The following is a 23679-nucleotide window of genomic DNA, read 5'->3' on the forward strand; positions in this document are numbered from 1 at the left end:
GTTTTCGAGGTACCCTAACCTAGGGTATATATCTCTGAACCGTGCAGAACTCAAGCGAGAGCCACTGCTACTGGATGGTGCATGTGAAACTGGAACCAGCATGAATGGCCTGGGGGGCTGGGAACCTGAAGATGCTGTCCACAAAACCTGACCCGGTGTGTGACTGACCCTCGTACTCAGAGACAGTGGGTAATGATGATGAAGAGCCAACCAGCCCAAACTGACCATACCCAGTATAGTGACTATAGTCGGAACCGGTGCTCCCCATGTCATATGGCACATATCCATATGATGGTACATGCCACTGCTCCCCATACATACCACCCTCTATACTCATACCTCCGAGACTATCAATCAAGCTCCTGACACTAATGTCCATGGGCTCTAGTGTATCATTTTGCTGCTCAGGTGGTGGTATGATATGCAATGCAGGCCTCTTGGATAGCCTGCAGTCCCTGCACGTGTGGGGGCACGTGCACCGTGGTCATCATCCTTTGTCGCATGAGTATACTGAATCTGATGTAGACCACAATTCCATGTGTACCTGTAGGAACAAGCCCCAAAACCAGCCCAGAGTAGTTGTGGGATTCAACTGTTGTGTGAGGCAGCCTGGTCTGATGATGTGGCAGGTTTTGTTGGTTTGATGGAGCATCACATAGGGCAGCCCCAGCCTAGAGAGAAGCATGAAGAAAAGAAGGGACCAAGACAAAATCCCCCCAAAAAAAGTTACTGTTCATGCAAACAGTGCTGAGTTATATGGACAGTTGGCATGGAAGATTAGATGCTGCCAATATCATATCCCTAGTTGCTATTCATAAGTTTCTATTTTGGCATTGATCTAGTTTCTATTTTGTTAGTTATTTGTTTCTAAGTTTGAGTTTCTATTTTAGTTACCTTCTAATTTGTTACTTAGCAAAGTTCAATTACTTGTAACTCAAGTCTCAGTTCTTCTAAAGACTTTATATTTTTGTTGTTTCTATTTTGGGCTCAACCCTTGAGTCTATATAATGTAATGCCCTTAGAGCCCTCCACAATATTTAATGAATGAAGTTATGTTGCTGTTTTGCAATGCATTGTCTTGAGAGAGGCTGAGACGGGTGAGATGCCCAGGCTGAGATAGCCAAGATCATTGTTTCAACAGCTGAGATAGCTGTGGGTGAGAGGCCCAAGGCTGATATAGCCAACCCTCCTATCCCTATTCCCCCCTTCTACCTTTTATCTTCTTTTATTTTCCAATCAATTTGGTAATTGGTGTTCTGCTGCAACCTATCATCAATCCTACTGTGGTGTTGGTTCTTAGTTGAACTGACTATTACATTAGAGTCTCGCTTGTAAAGTGCACCGGTTCTGGCTCTGGATCAAAATGGTAGTGGTACCTCTCACGCAATCCCCCATCACCACCCCATCACCATCAGTGTCATCACCACCATCATTGGGATGTGATCACTCTGGGTCCTCTTCATCATCCCTGCCAGCCTGAGACTCAAAAGGTCGCTTTATTTGTGAATGCACATGACCCTCGTGAGATGACATGTACTCGTCCGCATCCGTACCCATCTGAATCAAGGTTTTAGAACTCGGTTTCGCCCTTGGTCTCGCTAGGCCACGAAACCGAGTTCTGCTGAGATCTCAGTGAGATAGTGTATTTTTTTCCATCTTGACTTGGTGGTCGGTTTCGGTGGCCATATGGCCAAGATAGGCCCCGGAACTTGACATCCACCCTATTTAGGTCTTCTAAACACAATGGAAACATTAGCTTTTACAAAATTCGAACCCAAAATGGTACTTTGACTTCGGACCCTAGGTTGGTAGTCTACGGCATATTTGAGGTCTACCCTAGTTCCACACAATATTTAGAATACATATAATTAAAGTAGAGGTGTAAAACAACTTAAATAAGCAACATGAATTAACAAATATCAAACCATAGACCATTTAAGCATTAGGCATCATATTCATAATCATACATGGTGATGGTTCAACGGTTTGTTAATAATTGTTAGAAACTTGGAAAGAGACATAGATTAAACAAATACAAGAGTAAGCGTGTAACAAGTCTTATCATTTTAGAGTAGCCTAGTATTGAAACGAGTGTGACATTGTATCACATAAAATAATTACATAGTCAACAAACAAATATTGATCATGTTTTTGTGAAAAAATTGTTTTTGAGAAGTAATTTTTACCTAAAAGTGGTCTTGAGATGCAATGCAACTCCCTCTCTTGATGTTGAAGCTTCAATCTTCAGTTGGAGGTGAGATTTGCCAAAAAAAAAAGCACCAAACAACCTTCTTCTATGTGTTTTCCCTTCACAGTAGACCGAGAGAGGCGAGATAGAGCGAGATTTTAAGTTTGGGGTCAAAATCTCGCCGAGAGGGGGTATTTATATAACTTAAGTTTGGTCTGGTTCGACCGAGTTAAGTGTCGAGATATCGGCGAGTTACTGAGATCTCGACCGAGATAGTGTCATTTTTTTTTGTATCACCACTAGTATCGTCTCGAGTCTTGGTGAAACCGAGAAAATATCGAGATCTCACCGAGATCTTGTACCATGCATTTGACTTGCTATCTCTGGAGGTCCGACCAGCTTGATTCATAACAAGCTCACCTCGATCCTTCACCTACTGGTATAAGGGATCCTCATCATCTGAGTATCTGAAAAGTGTTGGCAAGCTCGATTGGATTGTTATTACCCTTTGCGTCTTGGCGTCGGTGCTGCATTCTTAGTCTCATGTTATAGTGCACATACACCAACTGCTCCAATCATTTGTGACCCAATCGGTTTTGCCTCTTGGAGTGGATCAATGAGAATGTACTTCAGTTGCGTTCGCATCCGGAGGCGGAAAAAGTCTAAGAAAGGACTTTGATGCTATCTTTGCCATCTTTCTTAAGTTAGGTGAGTCTTTCCCATAGAGAACTCACCATTCAGTTGCATTACAAATTTAGAATGTTAGGATTACTTAAAAGGTATGTGAATTCAATGGAGACAAGATGACAAACAAATGAATAATGCGCGTGGACCTACTAGGTTGGGTCTGTGGTATCTCTAGCACAAACTGCAGCTGCATGATCGAAACTCCCCTCAACATCTCTGAATTTTTTTTTTATCTATACTCGTTTCAAAGTTCAAAAATTCCTTGAGTTAGTGCACAATAGAGTATAGGGTAATTACATTACTTAAAAAGTAGTGACTACTTTGGTCTCACTTCATTGTTGCATTTTGCCTGTATATCTGCATTTGGCTCCAATTTCGTCACAAGATTTTCCACTACTTCTATCAGTGAGTTTTCAAGCCTAAGATTACACGTGTATTGATACTTGGGATTGAGATAGTATGTTGATAATTACATAAATAACTAGTCAGTACTTACTATTTGCGAATGTGTAAATGAAATGTAAATTGACTTAAGTATCTTTCACTAAACAGATAAAACTTACTAGCTTTATGCAGTGGATGCTACAACTCCTACAAGTGCTTCTCCCATCGATCATCAATGATTTTCAGATATAACTTACCACCTTGAGGTATCACAGTTCTCACCTTATCCTTCATCATCTCCACGACAACAGACAAAAATGGTAAGGTTGGATTGTTGTTTGAGTCTACCATTTTCAGTACCTTTACCACTGGATCCAATATAAGGACCTTTTTCATGTATTGCCAGAACTGGTCACTGGAGATGATTGACTGTGCTGCCCTACCCCTTGGCCAACTAGACTCCCTCCAACCAAATCACTCCTATTTAGCAAACATGGACCTCAGGCCAACCATCTTTGCTTGGAAGCTCTGTAATGCAATGTAGTTGGTGGCAAATCGAGTAATGCTAGGTCACCAAATCCCCACCACACTTCTCATTCAATAACTGTAGTAAAAATCCATGGTTATAGATAAATGTGATCACTTGTCTTGCCCGCTTGATCACACCCATGTCTTTAAGCATGAGGTCAATGCAATGGGCCATGGTGTCCAATAGAGGTGGATCCTACTGCTGCGCCTGTTCATCAATCTTTCCCCTGCTTTCTTGCAGTTACTTCCGTTGTCCGTCACTACTTGGACAACATTTTGTGGCCCTACCTCCTCCACAACCTCCTTCAACAACTTATATATTGCATCCTTTGTTTTGTTGGATGCATCCACTGATTTTGGGAGGATAGTCTTGCCATGACAATAGACCATGAAGTTGATGATGGACTATCTAGTGAGTCCTGTTCAACCATTACACATCACAATAATTTCATGTCTTCCATTCAGGCTTCAATGTGTCTATATAGTCATTAAGAACCTTCTTTTGCTGGGGCAAATAGACATTCATCAATTCCCATGGAGTAGGCCCCTTCACTCCTGGGCAAGCCTCCTTGCAGTGTCTAGCATGGCCTAGTAGTGTGTTCCCTGAGCAGCATTAGCCGGTATGCAGTGGTAGAATCAGTACTTGTAAATAGCAATACCAAGTTTTGATTTCATACCCTAGGCTTGCTTTATAGTTTTCTGTCTGGTATCTGCTGCTTGTGTACTATAGGATCCTGCTAAAGAACCTCAATGGGATCATCATCTGGGGATGGGGGTGCCGGTGCCCTCACACTTTGGGATCTTCTAAGAGTCAAATCCTCCTTGCTCTGCTTCTTCCTCCTCTCCCTTGCTGGTATTGCATCTGATCCAGCTGCTCTAGAACCAGAGCCACTTGCTCCTTTTCCCACCTCTGCTGTTCTAACCCTCTCCATCTAATGTGAGAGTCGGCTCTCTCTCCTGGCCTGTGGAATGCCCTATACTCTACTTGTGTCTCAAAATCCTCAGGTCTGTTATCACTGTCAAGAGTCATCAGATGCAGTACTTGTGTGGGTATCTTTCTAAGACTGTCTCATCAAACTCTTCTTTGGCCCTTTGCTTTTCTGTTCTCTTTAGTCTTCCTCCCCTTAAGTGCTTAGACATGTCCTGCTGCACCTCACAAGGAACCTGGCAACATTTGGCTACATCACGGTAACCACTAGCCAAATGCTGCTTCAATCTAGTTGCTCCTCCAAAATTTAGCACCTTCAGGCAATACCTACACCTTGACTTTTTCTTGTCGTTTTCTATAGGTTCTCCATGGTTCCATCCTATATCTCTATGTCCACCCTCAGCCACAATGTTCGAAAACTCGTTTCGTTTCGGTATTTCGGGTTGACCGAAATATCCGTCGGTTGAAATATTGCATTTTTCTGTTATGTTTCGGTAGGTCATTTCGGTGGGTTTTAGGCCAAGTTAAGGCTTAAAACTTCATGGAAACCCTATTTTAGGCTATATTAACACATGTAACTATTCAAATTGCAAAAATAGTCACCCAAAGTGGTGTTTTGGATTTGCACCATTGATTGGCAATATACGGTCGAATCCTAATGTATAACTTAGTTAATTACACATACACATTGTTTAAGACTTTAAGTACTAGAGGACATAATAAATTAATAATAAATAAATAATTTTAACAAGTAAATTCACAATTGTGCTAAGAAGGTTGAATGTTGTGTTCTCCAAGTGCTTCCGGCGTAGATGCGGCGAAGATTCGAAGGCCGGTACAAGAATTAGGAAAGAAAAGTGAAAGGATGAAGAACAAAGGAGCAAAAAACACAAAATAGCAGAGCATAATTTCGACCGAGACTCATGAGTTTTTGTCTTCTATAGTTTTATATAAAGCAGATTTGAAAGGAATCTTGATATCTCGTGAGATGTAACTTTTGTCTCGAGATATCGCGAGATGATCGAAATATCGACCGAATTTTTGTATTTTTTCATTTCAAACTAGTGTTTCGTTTTGGACAGGTTGAGATACTCGAACTCTCGAGATCTTGACCGAGTTTTAACGAGTTTTGGTACTATGCTCAGCCATTGTGCAACAATCTTGTACTTTTTTTACAGTGTTTACATATAAAAAAGCATACATTATTAGGTATTCAACAACATTTCAAACTGTAAAACAACCAAATAGCTAATTCCTAATTTTCTCCTAGCTCTTGTATTTTTTTCTTAATTAAAAATAAAATTTTTAATTTTATTAGAAAAATAATATCATAATTTATAAAAACATATAATGGAATTTAGACATGAATCATCATTTGCAATGTGAAATACATCAGCAATGCTTTCAGTAATTTTAAAGAATTTTCAAAGTAGAGCAGAATTTCCCCTTATTTTTCGTCATTTTCTGTAAATTAACGCCTTTGAAGACTGAAGAAAATAGGACACCGTGAGGTATATCAGCAAACGGTGTCCATCATATATATAGGTGACCTCCAAACAGTTGGCATAAACCCTATTTTTTTTCAAATTTTTTTTTGTAGAAAATCATTTTATTTTTACAGAAAAATTAAAATATATTTTAAAAACAGAAAAAACGAAGATATTCCATAAAGTCATAGATCAGGCAACTGGGAAAGCATGTTCAACATGTAAAATATTGAACAAGAAGAAGCAAGTATACATCATATATATTTTTTTTGTTGCAAAAAACACTTTTGGGAAATAGTGTATTACCTTCAACTTGAAATCTCCTTCAAATGATGTTGATATGCAGTAAATATCCTCAATTGTTGTTGTATAACAACAAATTTAGTGGATGCAAGCAAGATTTATGGGTTTTTGGTAAAAAATTGAGCCTTGGGGGCGGGGGTGTGTTTGGTCAGAACAGTCGAAATATCACCGAGAGCTCACGAGCTTTCAAAATTTATTGTCGAAATGAGGCACTTTTATAAGGTGCCTTTGTATCAGTTTTGGACAAAAAGAAATTTCGGTACAGAATCATTCCGAGATGCCAATTTTTCGGCCAAGAAAATGTATTCTTCTTATTTCGCACGTATCTCGACCAGACCCTGTCGAAACCCTGTCAAATGCCGAGATCTTGCGATACCTCGAACCATGATTGACTCCTTGACAGGTGATTTCATTATGTATTATATTGAGACAGGTGATTTCATAATGTATTATATTGATTATGGATTCTAAGGTTGGAAAACCAGGAATAATGACTTGATTCATTACGATTTGGGTGAGCCAAATCATTAGTGGGGTGACTCATATTATTCCCACGTTTTTCTTTCACACCTATTGGGACATTCGGAGAGAAGATATTTGGCATATGTTGGTTCACTTTTTCAGCAGTGGTTATCTCCTTCATTAATTGAACCATAACCATATTGTGCTCATCTCTAAATCATCTATCCCGTGCATCTTTTCAGACTACCGACCCATTAGTTTGTGTTATGTGGCATGCAATATAATCGCCAAAGTCCTCATCAACCGTTTACGGCTTCTTTTACCTTCTCTCATCTCACCTTATTGGAGCGGCTTTGTCCCCAAGCACCAGATCTCAGGCAATGTAATGCAAAGTCAACTTTGAACCAGGGAAACCAGCAGGAGATTGATTGCAGCAGGATCGATACACTGAAAATAACAAATTAAAAACTGCAACTCTTTTTTCTTATGGCTACTTTTCTGTTACATATGAAGAACATAACAGGATAAGAAGAAGAACAAAGGGATATAGAAGGGGGGATAGGGTTCGGCTCTCTCAGCCCTAGAAATTTGGCTTTGTCAGCCCTTCACCCTCACCTTGGGATAAGAAACGTTGCCAAAGCAACGTCAAATCAACTTCATTAAATTCGTCTGGAGGCTACTAAGAGTCATTACATGTATAGGCAGAAATACCTTGCCCCTCAAGTAAATAGAAAATAGAAAGTAACTTGCTACCAAGTAGCTTACAACCAAAATAGGAACTTCCAAAAAAAATCTAGCTGCCTTATTTCAGAATAGAAACTCCTTGCTGTAGAAAGGGTTCAGCTAAGAACCACTCTACAGTAGCATCGATAAACCCATAAGCCCAAAATAGAAACAAGGGAGAGCAGAATTAGAAAGTTAGGGCTGAAACCAAACCAGCCTTTGGAATCCAACCAAACTTGGATCGAAGGATGCTTGTATGGTGGTGAAACACTGCTGGAAGTTTCACTCAGTTTGAATGGCTGAATTGTGAGATATGGCTAAAACATCAAATTAGAAGGTTTGTAGAAAACGTGCCAAATCAGCACTGCACTTGGCCTCCAAGAAGGATCGAGTGTAGGCCTTGTAGAGGTGATGGTATGCTGCAATTTTGGTGAGGCTACGATGGATGGAAGTGAAGTTATGAAGGTGGAATGAAAATAGAAGGTTATGAAGATGGAGCAATCCAGCCAACAGAACAGGCCAGAACTGGGATCAAGTGGAGTTATGCAGCCTTTGTTTTATTGGATCAGAAATAGCAGCAACAGCAACAGCAACAGCAACAGCAACAATGATCTGGGGTGTTGGAGGGTTGACAGCAGCCTTCAGATGGTGTTCTTCAGTAGCAGCAACAGTCACAGCACAGCAGTCACAAAACACAGCAGGAATATGGTTCGGTTGGGTGTAGTAGACAGTGAGAAGAAGACGATAGGAAAATAGAAGATAAGGGATAAGGAGATTTGGCTCTCACCAGCCAGGCTCTTAGCAGCCCTAAGGTTTCGCCTCTCTCAGCCAGGCCCTTGCCCTTCAAGCTTCACAATCAAACTTTAGAATAACCATGCTTGCAGCAGGAAAATAACTTTCATTCATCATAATCAAATCGTGGGTAGGCTTCTACAGCCTTTACATACTATGTAGAGGGCTATGCTTGCACCTCAAGTTACAAGAAAAAATAGAAACTACTCAACTGAAAATTAGAAACTAAACTTGAAAATAGAAACTAAGAAAATAGTAACTAGGATTGACTCAAAAATAGAAACTAGATATAATCTTCAAGTCTTCAAAAGAATCTTCTAAATCTTCTTAAGTCTTCAAATCTCCTTGTGGGACCCACTTGGATGACTTAATTGTTGCAGCTGAAATCTCCAACCTGTGGTCCCCACAATTCAACTTATTAACTTTAGAAGAATGACAAAATTAACCTTCACTTAAGGACTTGAATAACTAATACTTAAAAGACTACTGTGCCCCCACAATTTTCAAGGCTTATTCTCACCAAGCCAAAAATAAGGTGCTGTGACACTGTTCGCGTGAATAGTGTTTTTGCCTCTTCTTCTTCAGGTTTTGATCTACATCAACTCTCCCTTTCTTAGAAAGAAGTCGACCTCGAATTTTGAAGTGAATAGGAAGGAGTGTTGTGTTGTGCACATCCATCTTCAATCCGTAGAAAAATTCAGGTGATTCCTAGGATGTACGAATGTAGTCATTGAGGCAAGGACGTCGCTCTTCAAAGTACTTCAAGGGGATGACAAACTCCATGTATACCACTTCAACGTCTTTGGATGTTTCCACGGGATTGTCTTCTAGTTCGTCTTCTACCATTGTGTTCTTGACTTCCACATCAATTTGATGTCTGAGCTTCTCAACCACGATCTCAACCACTGGTGTAGCTTGGTCTACTTGAATTTTGTTAGCTATATGTTCTTGAATTTCTTCAACACAGACCGTCTTAGTAGAATCTTCTGTTGGTGAAACTTCAATCACAGTCGCTGCCACTTGCTTTTGAGTTGATGTGTTCGGCGTTCCCTGTGGTTGTACCGTCGATGTTGTCACCTTTGGTTGTAACCCTTTTAGAGTAAAACAATGGTATAGATGGTGTCGATCAGGTAGGACACACGTGTTGTTTTTAGGTTCAATCCAACCTTTTCGCTCGTCCAACAAATCACAACCTACTGCAATAAAGCTCTTTGGAGATGCTACCAACTGACACCAAGCACCGTCATAGTATGAGGAACACTCAAATTCAACAAAGACTTGACCTATAGGCATGATGCAAATCTCTCCTGTCAGAGACATCATATCCACCACGGATTGTGCAATAATGTTGTCACGTCACCTCTCATCAACATATAATATGGCTGTGCTCCCAATGGGTAGACGAACTCGGGTCTTGAGAACGAAGGGAGGTGGATCTATCGAGGCTTGGTTGGAGTTTCCCTCCGCCATAGCTTTGATACCAAATAATGTAGAAGGGGTTCAGCTAAGAACCACTCTACAGTAGCATCGATAAACCCATAAGCCCAAAATAGAAACAAGGGAGAGCAGAATTAGAAAGTTAGGGCTGAAACCAAACCAGCCTTTGGAATCCAACCAAACTTGGATCGAAGGATGCTTGTATGGTGGTGAAACACTGCTGGAAGTTTCACTCAGTTTGAATGGCTGAATTGTGAGATATGGCTAAAACATCAAATTAGAAGGTTTGTAGAAAACTTGCCAAATCAGCACTGCAATTGGCCTCCAAGAAGGATCGAGTGTAGGCTTTGTAGAGGTGATGCTATGCTGCAATTTTGGTGAGGCTCTGATGGATGGAAGTGAAGTTATGAAGGTGGAATGAAAATAGAAGGTTATGAAGATGGAGCAATCTGGCCAACAGAACAGGCCAGAACTGGGATCGAGGGGAGTTATGCAGCCTTTGTTTTATCGGATCAGAAATAGCAGCAACAGCAACAGCAACAGCAACAATAATCTGGGGTGTTGGAGGGTTGACAGCAGCCTTCAGATGGTGTTCTTCAGTAGCAGCAACAGTCACAGCACAGCAGTCACAAAACACAACTGGAATATGGTTTGATTGGGTGTAGTAGACAGTGAGAACAGAAGAAGACGAAAGGAAAATAGAAGGTAAGGGATAAGGAGATTTGGCTCTCACCAACCAGGCTCTCAGCAGCCCTAAGGTTTCGCCTCTCTCAGCCATGCCCTTTGCCCTTCAAGCTTCACAATCAAACTTGAGAATAACCATGCTTGCACTGGGAAAATAACTTTCATTCATCATAATCAAATCGTGGGGAGGCTTCTACAGCCTTTACATACTATGTAGAGGGCTATGCTTGCACCTCAAGTTACAAGAAAAAATAGAAACTACTCAACTGAAAATTAGAAACTAAACTTGAAAATAGAAACTAAGAAAATAGTAACTAGGATTGACTCAAAAATAGAAACTAGATATAATCTTCAAGTCCTCAAAAGAATCTTCTAAATGTTCTTAAGTCTTCAAATCTCCTTGTGGGACCCACTTGGATGACTTAATTGTTGCAGCTGAAATCTCCAGCCTGTGGTCCCCATCAGTTCAACTTATTAGCTTTCGAAATGACAAAATTGCCCTTCACTTAAGGACTTGAATAACTAATACTTAAAAGACTAATCTGCCCCCACAATTTTCAAGGATTATTTTCACCAAGCCAAAAATAAGGGGCTGTGACACTGTTCACGTGAACAGTGTTTTGGCCTCTTCTTTTTCAGATTTTAATCTATATCACTCCTATATTACAGAACAAAACAAAAATACTAACAAACTAAAATTAGAAACTACCTAATATATGTTAGCAGAACCGTGGGTTAGAAAGAGAGAATTAGAGAATGGCTTAATATCATTGTTAGGTAAGCCCCTCTATTTATAATAGTGGAAAATATTACAAATGGACATAAATAGACAAAAATATCCCTAACTAACTGACTCAATGAGAGCAGCAATCTAATCCTAATAACTTAACAACTAAGCTAGCCCAAAAGGACCAGAATACCCCCACGGTATTCTGGATTACATATTCCAACACTCCCCCTCAAGCTGGATTATACATATAAGTAAAAAGAAGCTCCAACTTGAACTAATAAGAAAAAAAACTCCAACATTCTAACACTCCCCCTCAAGTTGGCGCATATAAGGGACTAATGCTCAACTTGAATAAAATGGGAAGAAACAGAGTTGCAATAGAGTCCAGCTTGACAAATGAATGGAGCTCTCAAATAAACCTTCAATAACTTGTAATAATTGATCTTCAAAACCTGGGCAGACTTGGTCAGCAAACTTTCACCAATCTTCATCCTCTGTCCAGTGATGAATCTCAGATTGTCACATTGACATAAAATCTTGAAGTGTAGAACTAGGGTAGCAAGCAGCGGAATAAACTAAATCAGGCAGTGGAAATAATCAACCCAGCTGTAAATCCTCAAATAGGCAGGCAACAACCAAATATCTTCAATACTTTATTACTTCAATCTCCCCCTTACGGCAAACTCAACCCAATAACAAAGGATACCCAATGGTAATGGTGGAAACACTGATCTTGTATGTTTTGCATCAAGTGTTCCTGCAAGTTCTGCTACTGCAATGTCTGCAGGTGTACTATACATAATCTCCTCCTCACGTGTAGAAGTACACGTGGACATAATAGAGATGATGTAAGAGATAGTGCAAAAGTATAATCTTCTAGAATTTCCAAAGGTGCTATGCGAATGCAAATAGAAGAAATGACAAAGTAGAGTAAACCATAAACTTCCAAGGTGGTGATTGGTAAGTGCCAAAGGTATGGTATGGGAGATGGGTATTGGAAGAAGCAGTGGGATAAAGAATCATGGAGAAAAAACAATGCAATATATAAATTGTCAACCATCTTCAAAGGATCAAGCAAACTCCTTAGATGGAAATTCCTGCAGGGGAGAAACACCTAACTCTAATATTCAAATTTGATAAGTAAACATATCATACTATATTATAAATGTAGAAACTCAAAAGTAATGGCAAATCTTTTCATACCAAAAATACCCTTCAACAATATCAATAAGCCCAAAAAAATACCCTTAATTAATTAGTAATTATTAATTGTTATAATTTTCAGCTAAATTAAATTCTTCCTCCATTAATGAACCCCCCTCAATGTTACATTAATTATTCTGTTATAAAAATTAATGGACCAATCGTATCCCTACTCAGTTTTCTCACGTTTTTTCAGATAAATTCAATAAGAGATAATTATTGTTAATTATTAATTAGAAATTAGAAATTATAAAGAGAGAGTAAAATAATCCCATTTTTCGTTGTAAAACCCCACTTTCCACATGTATAAAATAATCCCATCTTATCTTACCAAAAAAAAAAAAATTACAATGTTATCCATTATTCCTTGAATAATCAATAAACCCCCCTCAATTAATTGTTATAATTTTGAAAATACCCTTCATTAATTATTAACTATTAATTGTTATAATTTTCAGCTAAATTAAATTCTTCCTCCATTAATAAACCCCCCCTCAATGTTACATTAATTATTCTTTTATAAAAATTGAGGGACCAATCGTTTTTCCCTACTCAGTTTTCTTACGTTTTTTCATATAAATTCAATAAGAGATAATTATTAATTAGAAATTAGAAATTAGAAAGAGAGTAAAATAATCCCATTTTTCGTTGAACAATCTATAAAACCCCACTTTCCAATGTATAAAATAATCCCATCTTATCTTACCAAAAAAAAAAAATTTACAATGTTATCCATTATTCCTTGAACAATCGATAAACCGCCCCTCAATTAATTGTTATAATTTTCAGCCAAATTCAATTCTTCCTCCATTAATAACATCTTATCTTAAAAAAAAAAAATAAAAATATTTCAATATTATCCATGATAAACCCCCCCTCAATGTTGCATTAATTACTCTTGTAAAGAAATAAAAGAAAAAATGGATTACTGTAATGTTTGTTTATATAAACAATTTTATTATTTACGTAAAACATCTAAAATGTTGGGTGTTCATTTCGGTGATTCATACATGAAAAAAAGCAAACACGTGCAACTTTACTAGTCTGATTTGAAGTAAGGAAAGACTCCAATCTTCAAGGCTTGATCAATTTTCAAACACGGAAGAACCAGTGTGCAAAACTCCAATTTGTAAACTTCCACATGCTAAATAGAACTGATGAAGATATCTGGGCAGAATTGATGTAATAAACTAAAAAAAAACTTGGATCAGATCTGAATTAGTGAACAATGCTAGGATCAAGCTCTGAAAGTAAGCTGGTTTTGAACCAGTAGAAAAGCTTCACACAATTGAATAGGTTCATAGTTGCAACCAATAACCATGGAACACACTATTATAATCCCAAATAAACTGATCTCCAGGGTAGTAGATTCGACTCTTCAACAATGCGAAAGAAATTCGATCTCCAATAGTAGGATTCTTAGTCTCAACTCTCAACAACAGGGCAGTAGTAGTCCTCATCATGGTACTAAATCTCGTTTCGTTTCGGTGTTTCGGTGTGACCGAAATTTCCGAGATACCGAAATTTCGACCGAAATATGGTATTTTTCTGTGGGTGTAAAATGCCAAAAATGATCGAGATTTCGGAAATTTTCGAAACGAGATTACCAAAATTTCATCGAAATTTTTTAAATATTCGAAATATTGCATTTTTTCATATCGGACTTGCATTTCGTTTCGGACAGGTCGAGATACTCAAAATATTCGATATCTCGACCAAAATTTTCGGGCTTCATACTCAGGCTCAGCCCCACATGGAAGTTCAGGCCAGGCCGGGTGGACCCAGGCCTGTCAAGTTTCCTTGAGTAATATAGGTATATAAATATATTTTTTAACCATTCCTTCATTTGAACTACGCTTCTCCTTCATTTATAGAGAAGCCCTGATCTCCAGATTCCAACGTTTAGCGTGTTCTCACTAACTCTTTGGCACATTCTGGGAGCACTTATTCTACTGTCATTCCAAGCCCCACGCATCCTTTGGATGGGCTGGGGCTATCAGCACCATCAACTTGTTGGCTTCTTTGTCCCCCGGGAAAAAAAATTGTTGGCTTCCAACTCAGTGGACTTACTTTTGGCCAGTTGCTCAGTGCCATGGTGATTCAGAGTCCAGTTGTCACTTGTTTCTGATGGCACTACAAGAAATTTTCCCTTTTGGGCTGGTTGGTTAAAATTACAGAGATTTATATCGGCTGGAAGTTAGAAAAAGGGTTTGGTACTCAAAGTTGGGCATTACCACCTGGTAGTTGGTAAAAGGCATTTCATCGGAGGTGGATTTTCTGTTCAAAGAAAACATCAAACATGGTTGAAAGGTCTTTCCGATCATGACCATGTTGGGTCTAAAACTTGATTTGGTGTCTTGCTGAGTCAAGACATGGCTTTCCAACCATGATTGATAGCCCCCATGATATGGCTAAATATTCCCCTGCGTTGTGGTGTATCAAACCACCACTTAATTGAATCAATGGAGGAGCTTTGTGGATTGGAGCTGTGATGACTTTGGCTTATAATTTTTGGAACTTTCATTAGAACTTCAGATTATACTAATTATCTTAATGATTTGAATCAAATTTTTATGATGGTTAATAAAGAAATAGATATGACCCTCCCCAAACCCCACAGTGGTGGGAGCCTCGTGCACTGGGTACGCCTTTTTAATAAAGAAACAGATATACATAATAAATTTCTCTTGGATTTGGTGATACGTTCATAGCCATGTGATATCGACACCATGTTTGGCTAATATTTTTTTTTGGTGAATAAAAATTCATTACCAAAACCCTGAAGGGGAAGAGAAAAAGAAGGGGGGGGGGGGAAGAATACACAGGGAATAAGGGGGGAATATACAAAGCCTCAAGCCCTAGGAGCCAGAGGGCTGCAAAAAGAAGCAACTAGACCCCAGGAAACAACAATATGCCTGTTCGTTGGGGAATCAATAATAGAACCGTGAGGGAGCATATGAAGTCTAGAGCTGACGTTGAAGGAGATGGCTTTCCAAATCTTGTCAATAGAATGGGAGTTGGAGGTCCATCTACGAAGATTCCGTTCCATCCAACAATATGCCTGTTCCTTTGGCTAATTTTATGTGAGAGGTTTTCTGGCTTCTTGTGTTTCAACTGTCATCTATGTCCTTTACAACTTTTTACGTATTAAATACTATTAACAACTCCTATGGTATAATGACTTTTGTATTGTTGTATTGGTTTGTTCAAAGTTAATTTTTTTTGGAAACTAATATGTTCCTTATTTGGGTTGCAGTTGATGGAGAAACAAAGATTGATAGAATTTGCAGAAGCACTTCGCAGCAAGCTTAACTATTTTGATGAGTTGGAAAATGTAAGGTTTAGACTTTATCCTTTCTGAACTATGTTTTTTTTTTTTTTTGAAAAAAAAAACCCTTTCAATTATATTGGTATAGATGTCTGGCATGGCATCTCAATTTTTATTCAGTCTGCTCTCTTTGCAAATGGATGTTGTACATGTTAATCTTTATGATGCTACATCAATTATATGGAGCATAAAACCTTAGGGTTCCTATCTCTTTCTGAGTTGAAATCCTTTTGATATGAGCAAATTCATTGGTGGTCTGGGTCTGGCTTACTAAAGACAGCATCTCTACAAACCTAGGAAGTGTACATAAACAAAATGTGTGATTCCATTGGTTATCAATACTTGTTTATCTTACTTCTCTCATGGATTATATTCCTAGCTAAGTAGCGTCTATGGGTTTCAGTCGGTTCAGTCCCAGCCATAGTACTATATCTCGCGATATATCGGTATCTCGGGCCTACCGAGATATCCAAATATCCGAGATATCGCAATATGACCGAAATATTGCATTTTTTCTGCAATATTTCGAGGGTCCATCTCGGGGTATTTGGCCATATCTAGGCCTCGAAACTTCATGGACAGCCTTATTTAAGCTTAATAAACACATTTAAACCATAAATTGTAAAAATGTGAATTCAAATTGGTGTTTTGGGCTTGCACTTGATTGACATACGGTACGCGACCCTAATGTATAAATAGTTAAATACACATAGATTAGGAAGCTTAATATTTAATAATAGTATTTAACTTCATCACATATCAAGTTAAAGCCAATACACATTGATGAGTGCCATGATTCTCATAAACTCCATAATATTCAATAACTCGCTTAAAGCCTTAAAGGCAATACACTAAGTGTCAAAGTTAGTAAGTCACAACTCGCAAGTCACAACTCACAAGTTCATAAATCAATGAAATCACAACTTAAGTTACAAATTACAAGTGCTAAATCGCTAATAGTAGTTGATGTGCCTCCTGGATCAATCCCACTCATACCGAGTCGACGTCCATTGCTCTCTGCTTGAAGGACATATGTGGACCACGGTATAGAATCGGAGAAGAAACGAGTGTAGTCATCCACAAGTGTCACGTAAATGGAATCATCAACATACTGTAGGTAACCTATCCTAGGATATAAACTAGGGTTACCAATCGATCCAATCCGTGAAGAAGATGATCCACTGTGATATGATGTTGCGCGCGCAAAGAGGCGATGGCATTGGCTGCATGTATGTCTGGTGAGGTTGGTAGCTAGGTCCGCTAGGGTATGCAAAGATGTTATCTAGAAGATGATCCAAGATGTCCTCGGGACGGACTAGTAGTCATAGTCCCCTACCCCACTAAACGCCCATATGATGATGATCCATATCCATATCCACCGTAAGGTTGTGATGCACCATAATCCGATGCCAATGGAGTGGTATGTGCGAAAATTAAAATAATTATTTAAGAGCAGAAAATAAACCGACACCATGAAGCCGTAGATCGGCCATTGGTGTCTAACATATATTTAATTCATTACCATCTAAGTCATATTACCCCTAATTATTTCCTATTTTAATTGTAGGAAAATGAATTTTTAAAACCAGAAAATTAAAAAAAAAAAAAGCATATGGAAAAAATTTCGACACCGTGAGGCTATAGATCGGCCTCGTGTCTAACATATATTAATATCATCACCATCTAACAAAATTTGTACATAGTCTTTTCAAAAAATAGTTTTAGAGGAATAGAATTTACCTTAAATAGTGGAAAAAGGCTTGGATGATGAGCTTAGATGACCCTCCGATGAGTTTATCGGCGAAAATCCGACAACAATGTGCTTGAACAATGGCTAGAGTGTTGGATGAGAGCTTGGAAGAGTGGAAGAATAGGCAAAAGACTGAAATTCCTTAGCAAATGCAGCTCGGTCGAAATATGGACCGAAATCTGCGAAATATTGTATTAGAGCCCCCTTCACGTGACACTTTAAGCCAAAATACCATATTTCGTCGATATCTCACGAGATACCGAGATATCGTCGATATCTCACGATATCTCACGAGATATCGACGAAATATGGTATTTTTTCATTTCGACCTGATTTCGCATCTCGGTGAAGCTCGAGATATACGAAATTAAGCGATATTTCGCAAATATCGCGAGATTTTGAACCATGGTCCCATTCAAGGCACCCAATCCTATACCCATCAATTATTTAATCAGTCCTAGTTACCAGGACCAAGACCAATTAATAGTTGGTCGGTCGGTTTGGGTTAGGTTAGATGGTTCTTAAGGATCAAGAACTCAGTGCCGACATTGGTTTTAACCAGCCAGAACAGAGATTTTCCAGGTTTTGACCATATCTCGGTCAAAACCTGGAACTTTTTCCAAGCCAACTTGAAACCTTGGTTTCGAGGTCTAGAAGTTTTTTTTTTTGGGGGGGGGGGGCCTTATGCTGCCTATTTTTAAGATTTTGAACCCAATCCATGTGTTAGCTTCACCAGAGAACACTCAAAATAATGCTTGTGGTATTGACCCAAGTTTGATAGTGTATATTGTTCTTAGACTTGGTATCGAATAAGGTTTGACCGGAACATTACTCCTTCAATATAAATATTATATTGAAAGAGTTATATTCCGGTCAAACTTAATTTGGTGTGTCCGAATGCTGTTATCGCTCTGAATGAAAATAAATTTTTAGACATCAAAACATATGAATAGTTTACCGCACTTTTGGTTTTTAGCAATGTTTTATTATATTAAGATTTATAGAATTTTTAGATTTGAGAGAAACCACAACATTTTAAGTTAAAAATTGCACTTACCGTCGAAAATCCGATTTTGTTCTTGAATTGGGGGGTTGACTTTTTATCCTTTTAGAATTTGATTTTTTTAAAACTATTTTTATTGGATTCAAATAGGGGGTATTTGCGTATTTATGAATAATATCTTAAGTAAATGAAATAACAATCATTTACTGAAATGATATTTGGCATAAAGAAGTGTCTGTCCATGTATCGAGCCAGGTTTCCTCAAGTTTCAATGGGGTTAAGGGAATTTATATGGGTGTTCAGGTCGAAACTTGCGAAATTACCGAAAGATGACCGAAACAGGGTTGAAACCTGCAGTTTCAACCTAGTTCTACTTCCATGATGTTTCTTAAATTGTTCCAATTTGGACTAAAACTGTTTACATGTCTAATTGGGCCTTATCCAGTTAAACAGTTCTTAAAAACCATCTTCAAACTTTTGAAGAAGAGCTGCGGTAGCATTTCTAGTGTTAGGATGAAATTTTCATCCTTACGATTCAACTGATGCAAAATTACTAATAACAAATCAACTTAAAACAAAAATTTGTTCTTTTTCTCAGAAGTGAGACTCGGCTTTATGCCCTAGCCTGCTGGAATTGTCTCTAGTCTACCTCTGTCTCAAAATCATCAGGCCTGTAATCACTGTCAGAGTCATCAGAGGCAGCCTGTTGATGTCTCTCTAACACTGCCTTATCAAACTCATCTCTTGCCTTTTGCATTTTGGCAATCTTCTTTCTTCCCAAGAACTTAGCCATGGCCTACTGTACCTCATAAGGAACTTGGTTGCATTTGGCCACATCCCTGTAGCCACCAGCCAGATTTCACTTCAGTCTAGCGGCCCCTCCTGAATTTAGTATCTTATGACAATAATTACACAGACTTTTTCTTGTCATTTCATATAAGAACTCCGTGCCTCCATGCTATATCTCCAGATCCACCCTCAGCCATTGTGCAATCTTCTTACTTTTACACTGTTACATAAAAAAATGCATTCATTATTAGTTATTCTACATCGTTACAAACTCCAATAACAATCATATAGCTATTTCCTATTTTTTCCCCAACTCCTATATTTTTCTTAATTAAAAATTGTTTATATTTTTTACTAATAATAATACCATAATTTATCAAAAATAATATTGGAATGAGACTTGAATCATCATTTTCAGTTGTAAATTCAACAACTATACTTCCATCAACTTTAAAGAATTTTCAAACCAGAACAGAAAATTTACCCCATTTTTCTGAATTTTCTATAATTTTTAAAATCCAGAAATTAAAATAACGAATCTATGAGACCGTAGATCAGCCAATAATGTCCAACATATTTCAAATTGACTTCCAAATACCAACTATTAACCCTTTTTTTCACAATTTTGTTGCAAGAAAATAAAAAATTTTCATAAAATTAAAATAAATATTTTAAAAACATAAATTGAAATTCGGCTCCTTGAAGTCATAGATTGGGCTACAGTGTGTAACATATAAAAAATTGAATGGCAACCACCTAGTACTAATCCAATTTTTTTGCAAAAATTAGTTTTTGAGAATAGTGATATACCTTCCAACTTTGGATCTTGCACAAATCTTCCCACAACGCAGAAAGTATTCGCTTCCACTGCGTTCATCTACTGCCCAGCACTGGTTCCAATATTGTACAGCAGTGATTTGGCCAAAAGAGCATGAAAAAATTGAGCTTTCAAGGTTTTCTATCTGTTAACAAAACAGAATTTAGAGAATGGCTTAAGTGATTAATGTGATCACTTAGCCCCTTCATTTATAACTTTCAATAAGAGGGCAGAATTACAAATAGGCCCCCTGCATAGCCGACTATGCTAGCTATAGGGAATAAAACAGAGAAAAAACCAAAAATACCCTTATCGGGTTACATAACTCAACACTCCCCCTCAAGTGGGGGCATAGATATCACACATGCCCAACTTGACTAAACTAGGATGAAATAACTTTCCACTTAGGTCTTTAGGGAAGACATCAGCAAGTTGATCATCAGACTTCACAAAAGGTATACAAATCTCCCCACTCTCTAACTTCTCCTTGATGAAGTGTTTATCAATCTCCACATGCTTGGTACGATCATGTTGCACTGGATTGTGGGCAATGCTGATTACTGCTTTGTTGTCACAGTACAACATCATTGGATGATGAACTTAACCACTAATATCTTGGAGTAAACTCTGAAGCCACAATAACTCACATATGCCCTGGGTGATCGCATGGAATTCGGCTTCAGCATTGGATCTTGCCACAAATTTTTTTTTTTTTTAGTACTTCGGCCCATGACAAAATTACCTCCTACAAAAGTACAATAACCTGAAGTGGATTTCCTGTTTGGATTATTACCACCCAAGTCAGCATCTGTGTAAGCCTCAATGCGAAGATGATGATGCGGAGACAGGAGAATCCCTTTTCCTGGAGCTGACTTCAAGTAATGGAGAATACGAAGGACAACAACCATATGAGTGGAGTAGGGATCATGCATGACCAAGCTTATTGCAAATGCAATGTTCGGTCTAGTGTGGGAGAGATAAATTAAGTTTCCCACCAACCGTTGATATCGACCCTTATCAACCGGATCACCATTCTTCTCTTGCAGGCGAGTAGTAGCTTTTAAAGGAGCGTCACATGGATGACATTCTAACAAACCAGTCTCTGACAGTAGGGCTAGAACATACTTCCTTTGGGAGAGAAAAATGCCTTTGGGAGAACGGGCAACTTCAATCCCAAGGAAGTACCTGAGCTGTCCTAGATCTTTTATTTAAAATTCTCATCCCAAAAAAGTCTTCAGGTGAGAAACTTCATCTGCATCATTACCAGTCACAACTATGTCATCAACATAGACTATAAGAATAGTGACCTTATCTCCATTTCGCTTGATGAATAAGGTGTGATCGGCATTACACTGATTGTATCCTACAAAGATCATTGCTTTATGGAACCTGCCAAACCAAGCCTGAGGAGATTGCTTCAGCCCATATAATGCCCGCTTCAGCCTGCAAACCTTCCCATGCGTCTTGTCATAAGAAAAACCTGGAGGAACCTCCATATAAACCTCCTCTTCCAGCTCTTTCTGAAGGAATGCATTTTTTACATCCAATTGCTCTAAATCCTAGCCTAGATTGACAGCATATGACAGCAAACCCCGAACAATATTGAACTTTGCAACTGGGGCAAACGTCTCCTGATAGTCAATCCCATAGGTCTGAGTAAAGTCCTTGGCTACAAGTTTGGCCTTATATTTGTCCACTGTTCCGTCCGGCTTTTGCTTGACAACAAACACCCATTTACAACCAACTGGTTTCTTGCACGAAGGAAGAACCACTAGCTCCCACGTCTCATTTTTGGATAAGGCCGTCATCTCTTCCGTTATGGCTGCTTTCCACTTTGGATCCTACAATCGTCTCCTGCTATTTTTGAGGAATAGAAACAGAGGAAAGAGAGGACACAAATGCACGATAGGAAGGAGATAGCATCGTAAGAAACAAAATTGGAGATGGGATGTTGGGTGCAAGACTTAATGCCTTTATGAACAACAATAAGTAAATCAAGAGAAGGGTCCTTACCAGGTGATGTAGCAGAGTCTGGATCTGGATCAAGTTTTGAAGATTAGAGAAGTTACAGTAGTGGTAGTCTCAACTTGCTCTTTGTGCTTCCGGGTATAGGCTTTATCAACAGGAATCTGACTCACAGGTCTACGCTCCCCCTGAATAGGAATCAAACTGGAGACAGAAGTTGGAGGTTTTGGAGAAGGTTCCTCTTGAATAGGAGCTGGTAGGAGAGCAGACACATCTTCAAAATCTGGATCATGCTCCCCCTGAAGAGGTGGCTGAGAATAATACGACAGGGATTCATGGAAGACAATATCCATAGTAACCAAAGTATGCCGAGTGGGCGGATGATAACACTTGTATCCTTTCTGGGTGGCGGAGTAGCCCAAAAAAATACATTGAATGCTCCGAGGATCGAGCTTGCCATGATGATGATGGTTGCGAGCATAACAAACACAACCAAAAATTTTTGGGGGGACCACAAAAGAAGAAGAACCCTGGAGAAGGTCAATAGGGGCACGACCATCAAGTATAAGGATAGGCATTCGGTTAATGAGGTAGGTGGCGGTGAGGATAGCATCAATCCAATATTGAGAAGGAACCTGGCGTGCAAACATAATGGCCCGAGCCAATTCCAGAAGATGCCATTTTTTTCTTTCAACCACTCCATTCTGGGCCGGAGTCTCGACATAGCTGGTTTGATGAAGGATGCCATTTTCAGCCAAATAATTTTGGAACTAACCATCTATGTATTCCCTGCTATTATCACTCCTCAGAATTTTTAATGTGGTATTGAATTGGGTCTGAACCATACGATGAAACAGCTGAAAACATCGAAAAACCTCAGTCTTGTGCTGCATCATATACACCAAAGTGGTCCTAGTAAAGCAATCAATAAAGGATACAAACCATTTATGGCCAGAAATTGAAACACGACGGGCAGGGCCACACACATCAGTATGAACTAAAGCAAAGAGTGAAGTACTTCTTTTATTTAATGGAGAGTAAGTGGAATGACTCTGTTTAGTCAAAATACAGGCCTCACATAAAAACTCATCCATTTTACAATCTTTAACTAACTGAGAAAATAAAAAGGCTAAAGTTCTAAGAGGAGGGTGGCTAAGCCGACTATGCCATAGAAGGAAATCCGAAGAAGTGGCTGAATGTAACTGATGAGCCCGGGATGAAGCTGACGCTGGACAAGTCTGACCCATGTTGAGTATGTAGAGACCACCATGTACCTTACCACCCCCAATCGTGTTCCCTTTCACCAGATCCTGTATGGCACAATGAGAGGGAAAGAAAGTTATTTTGTAGTTCAAATCTTTGGTTAGACTACTAATGGAAAGAAAATTGATAGAAAAGGAAGGAACATGCAAAACATGATTTAATGTAAGGGTATGAGAGCAGCGAATGGAACCCTTTCCATTTATAGGAGAAAGAGAACTATTAGCTACT

At 38.8% G+C, this 23679-nt stretch overlaps 1 protein-coding gene across 6 annotated transcripts in view; it reads left to right on the forward strand.

The window, feature by feature from the left end:
- Positions 1-23679, forward strand: part of LOC122647445 (conserved oligomeric Golgi complex subunit 3) — a 98343-nt gene that overhangs the window by 24826 nt on the left and 49838 nt on the right. For 5 of the 6 annotated variants that reach the window (XM_043840840.1, XM_043840843.1, XM_043840839.1 and 2 more), the window contains one exon: positions 15793-15870. The exons of the other annotated variant lie outside the window; for it this stretch is intronic. In XM_043840840.1, coding sequence (XP_043696775.1) covers positions 15793-15870 — 78 coding nt within the window. The remainder of the gene's footprint in view (positions 1-15792; positions 15871-23679) is intronic. 6 annotated transcript variants of the gene reach the window in all.

Source organism: Telopea speciosissima, unplaced genomic scaffold, assembly GCF_018873765.1.
Source record: "Telopea speciosissima isolate NSW1024214 ecotype Mountain lineage unplaced genomic scaffold, Tspe_v1 Tspe_v1.0050, whole genome shotgun sequence".
Classification (NCBI taxonomy): domain Eukaryota; kingdom Viridiplantae; phylum Streptophyta; class Magnoliopsida; order Proteales; family Proteaceae; genus Telopea; species Telopea speciosissima.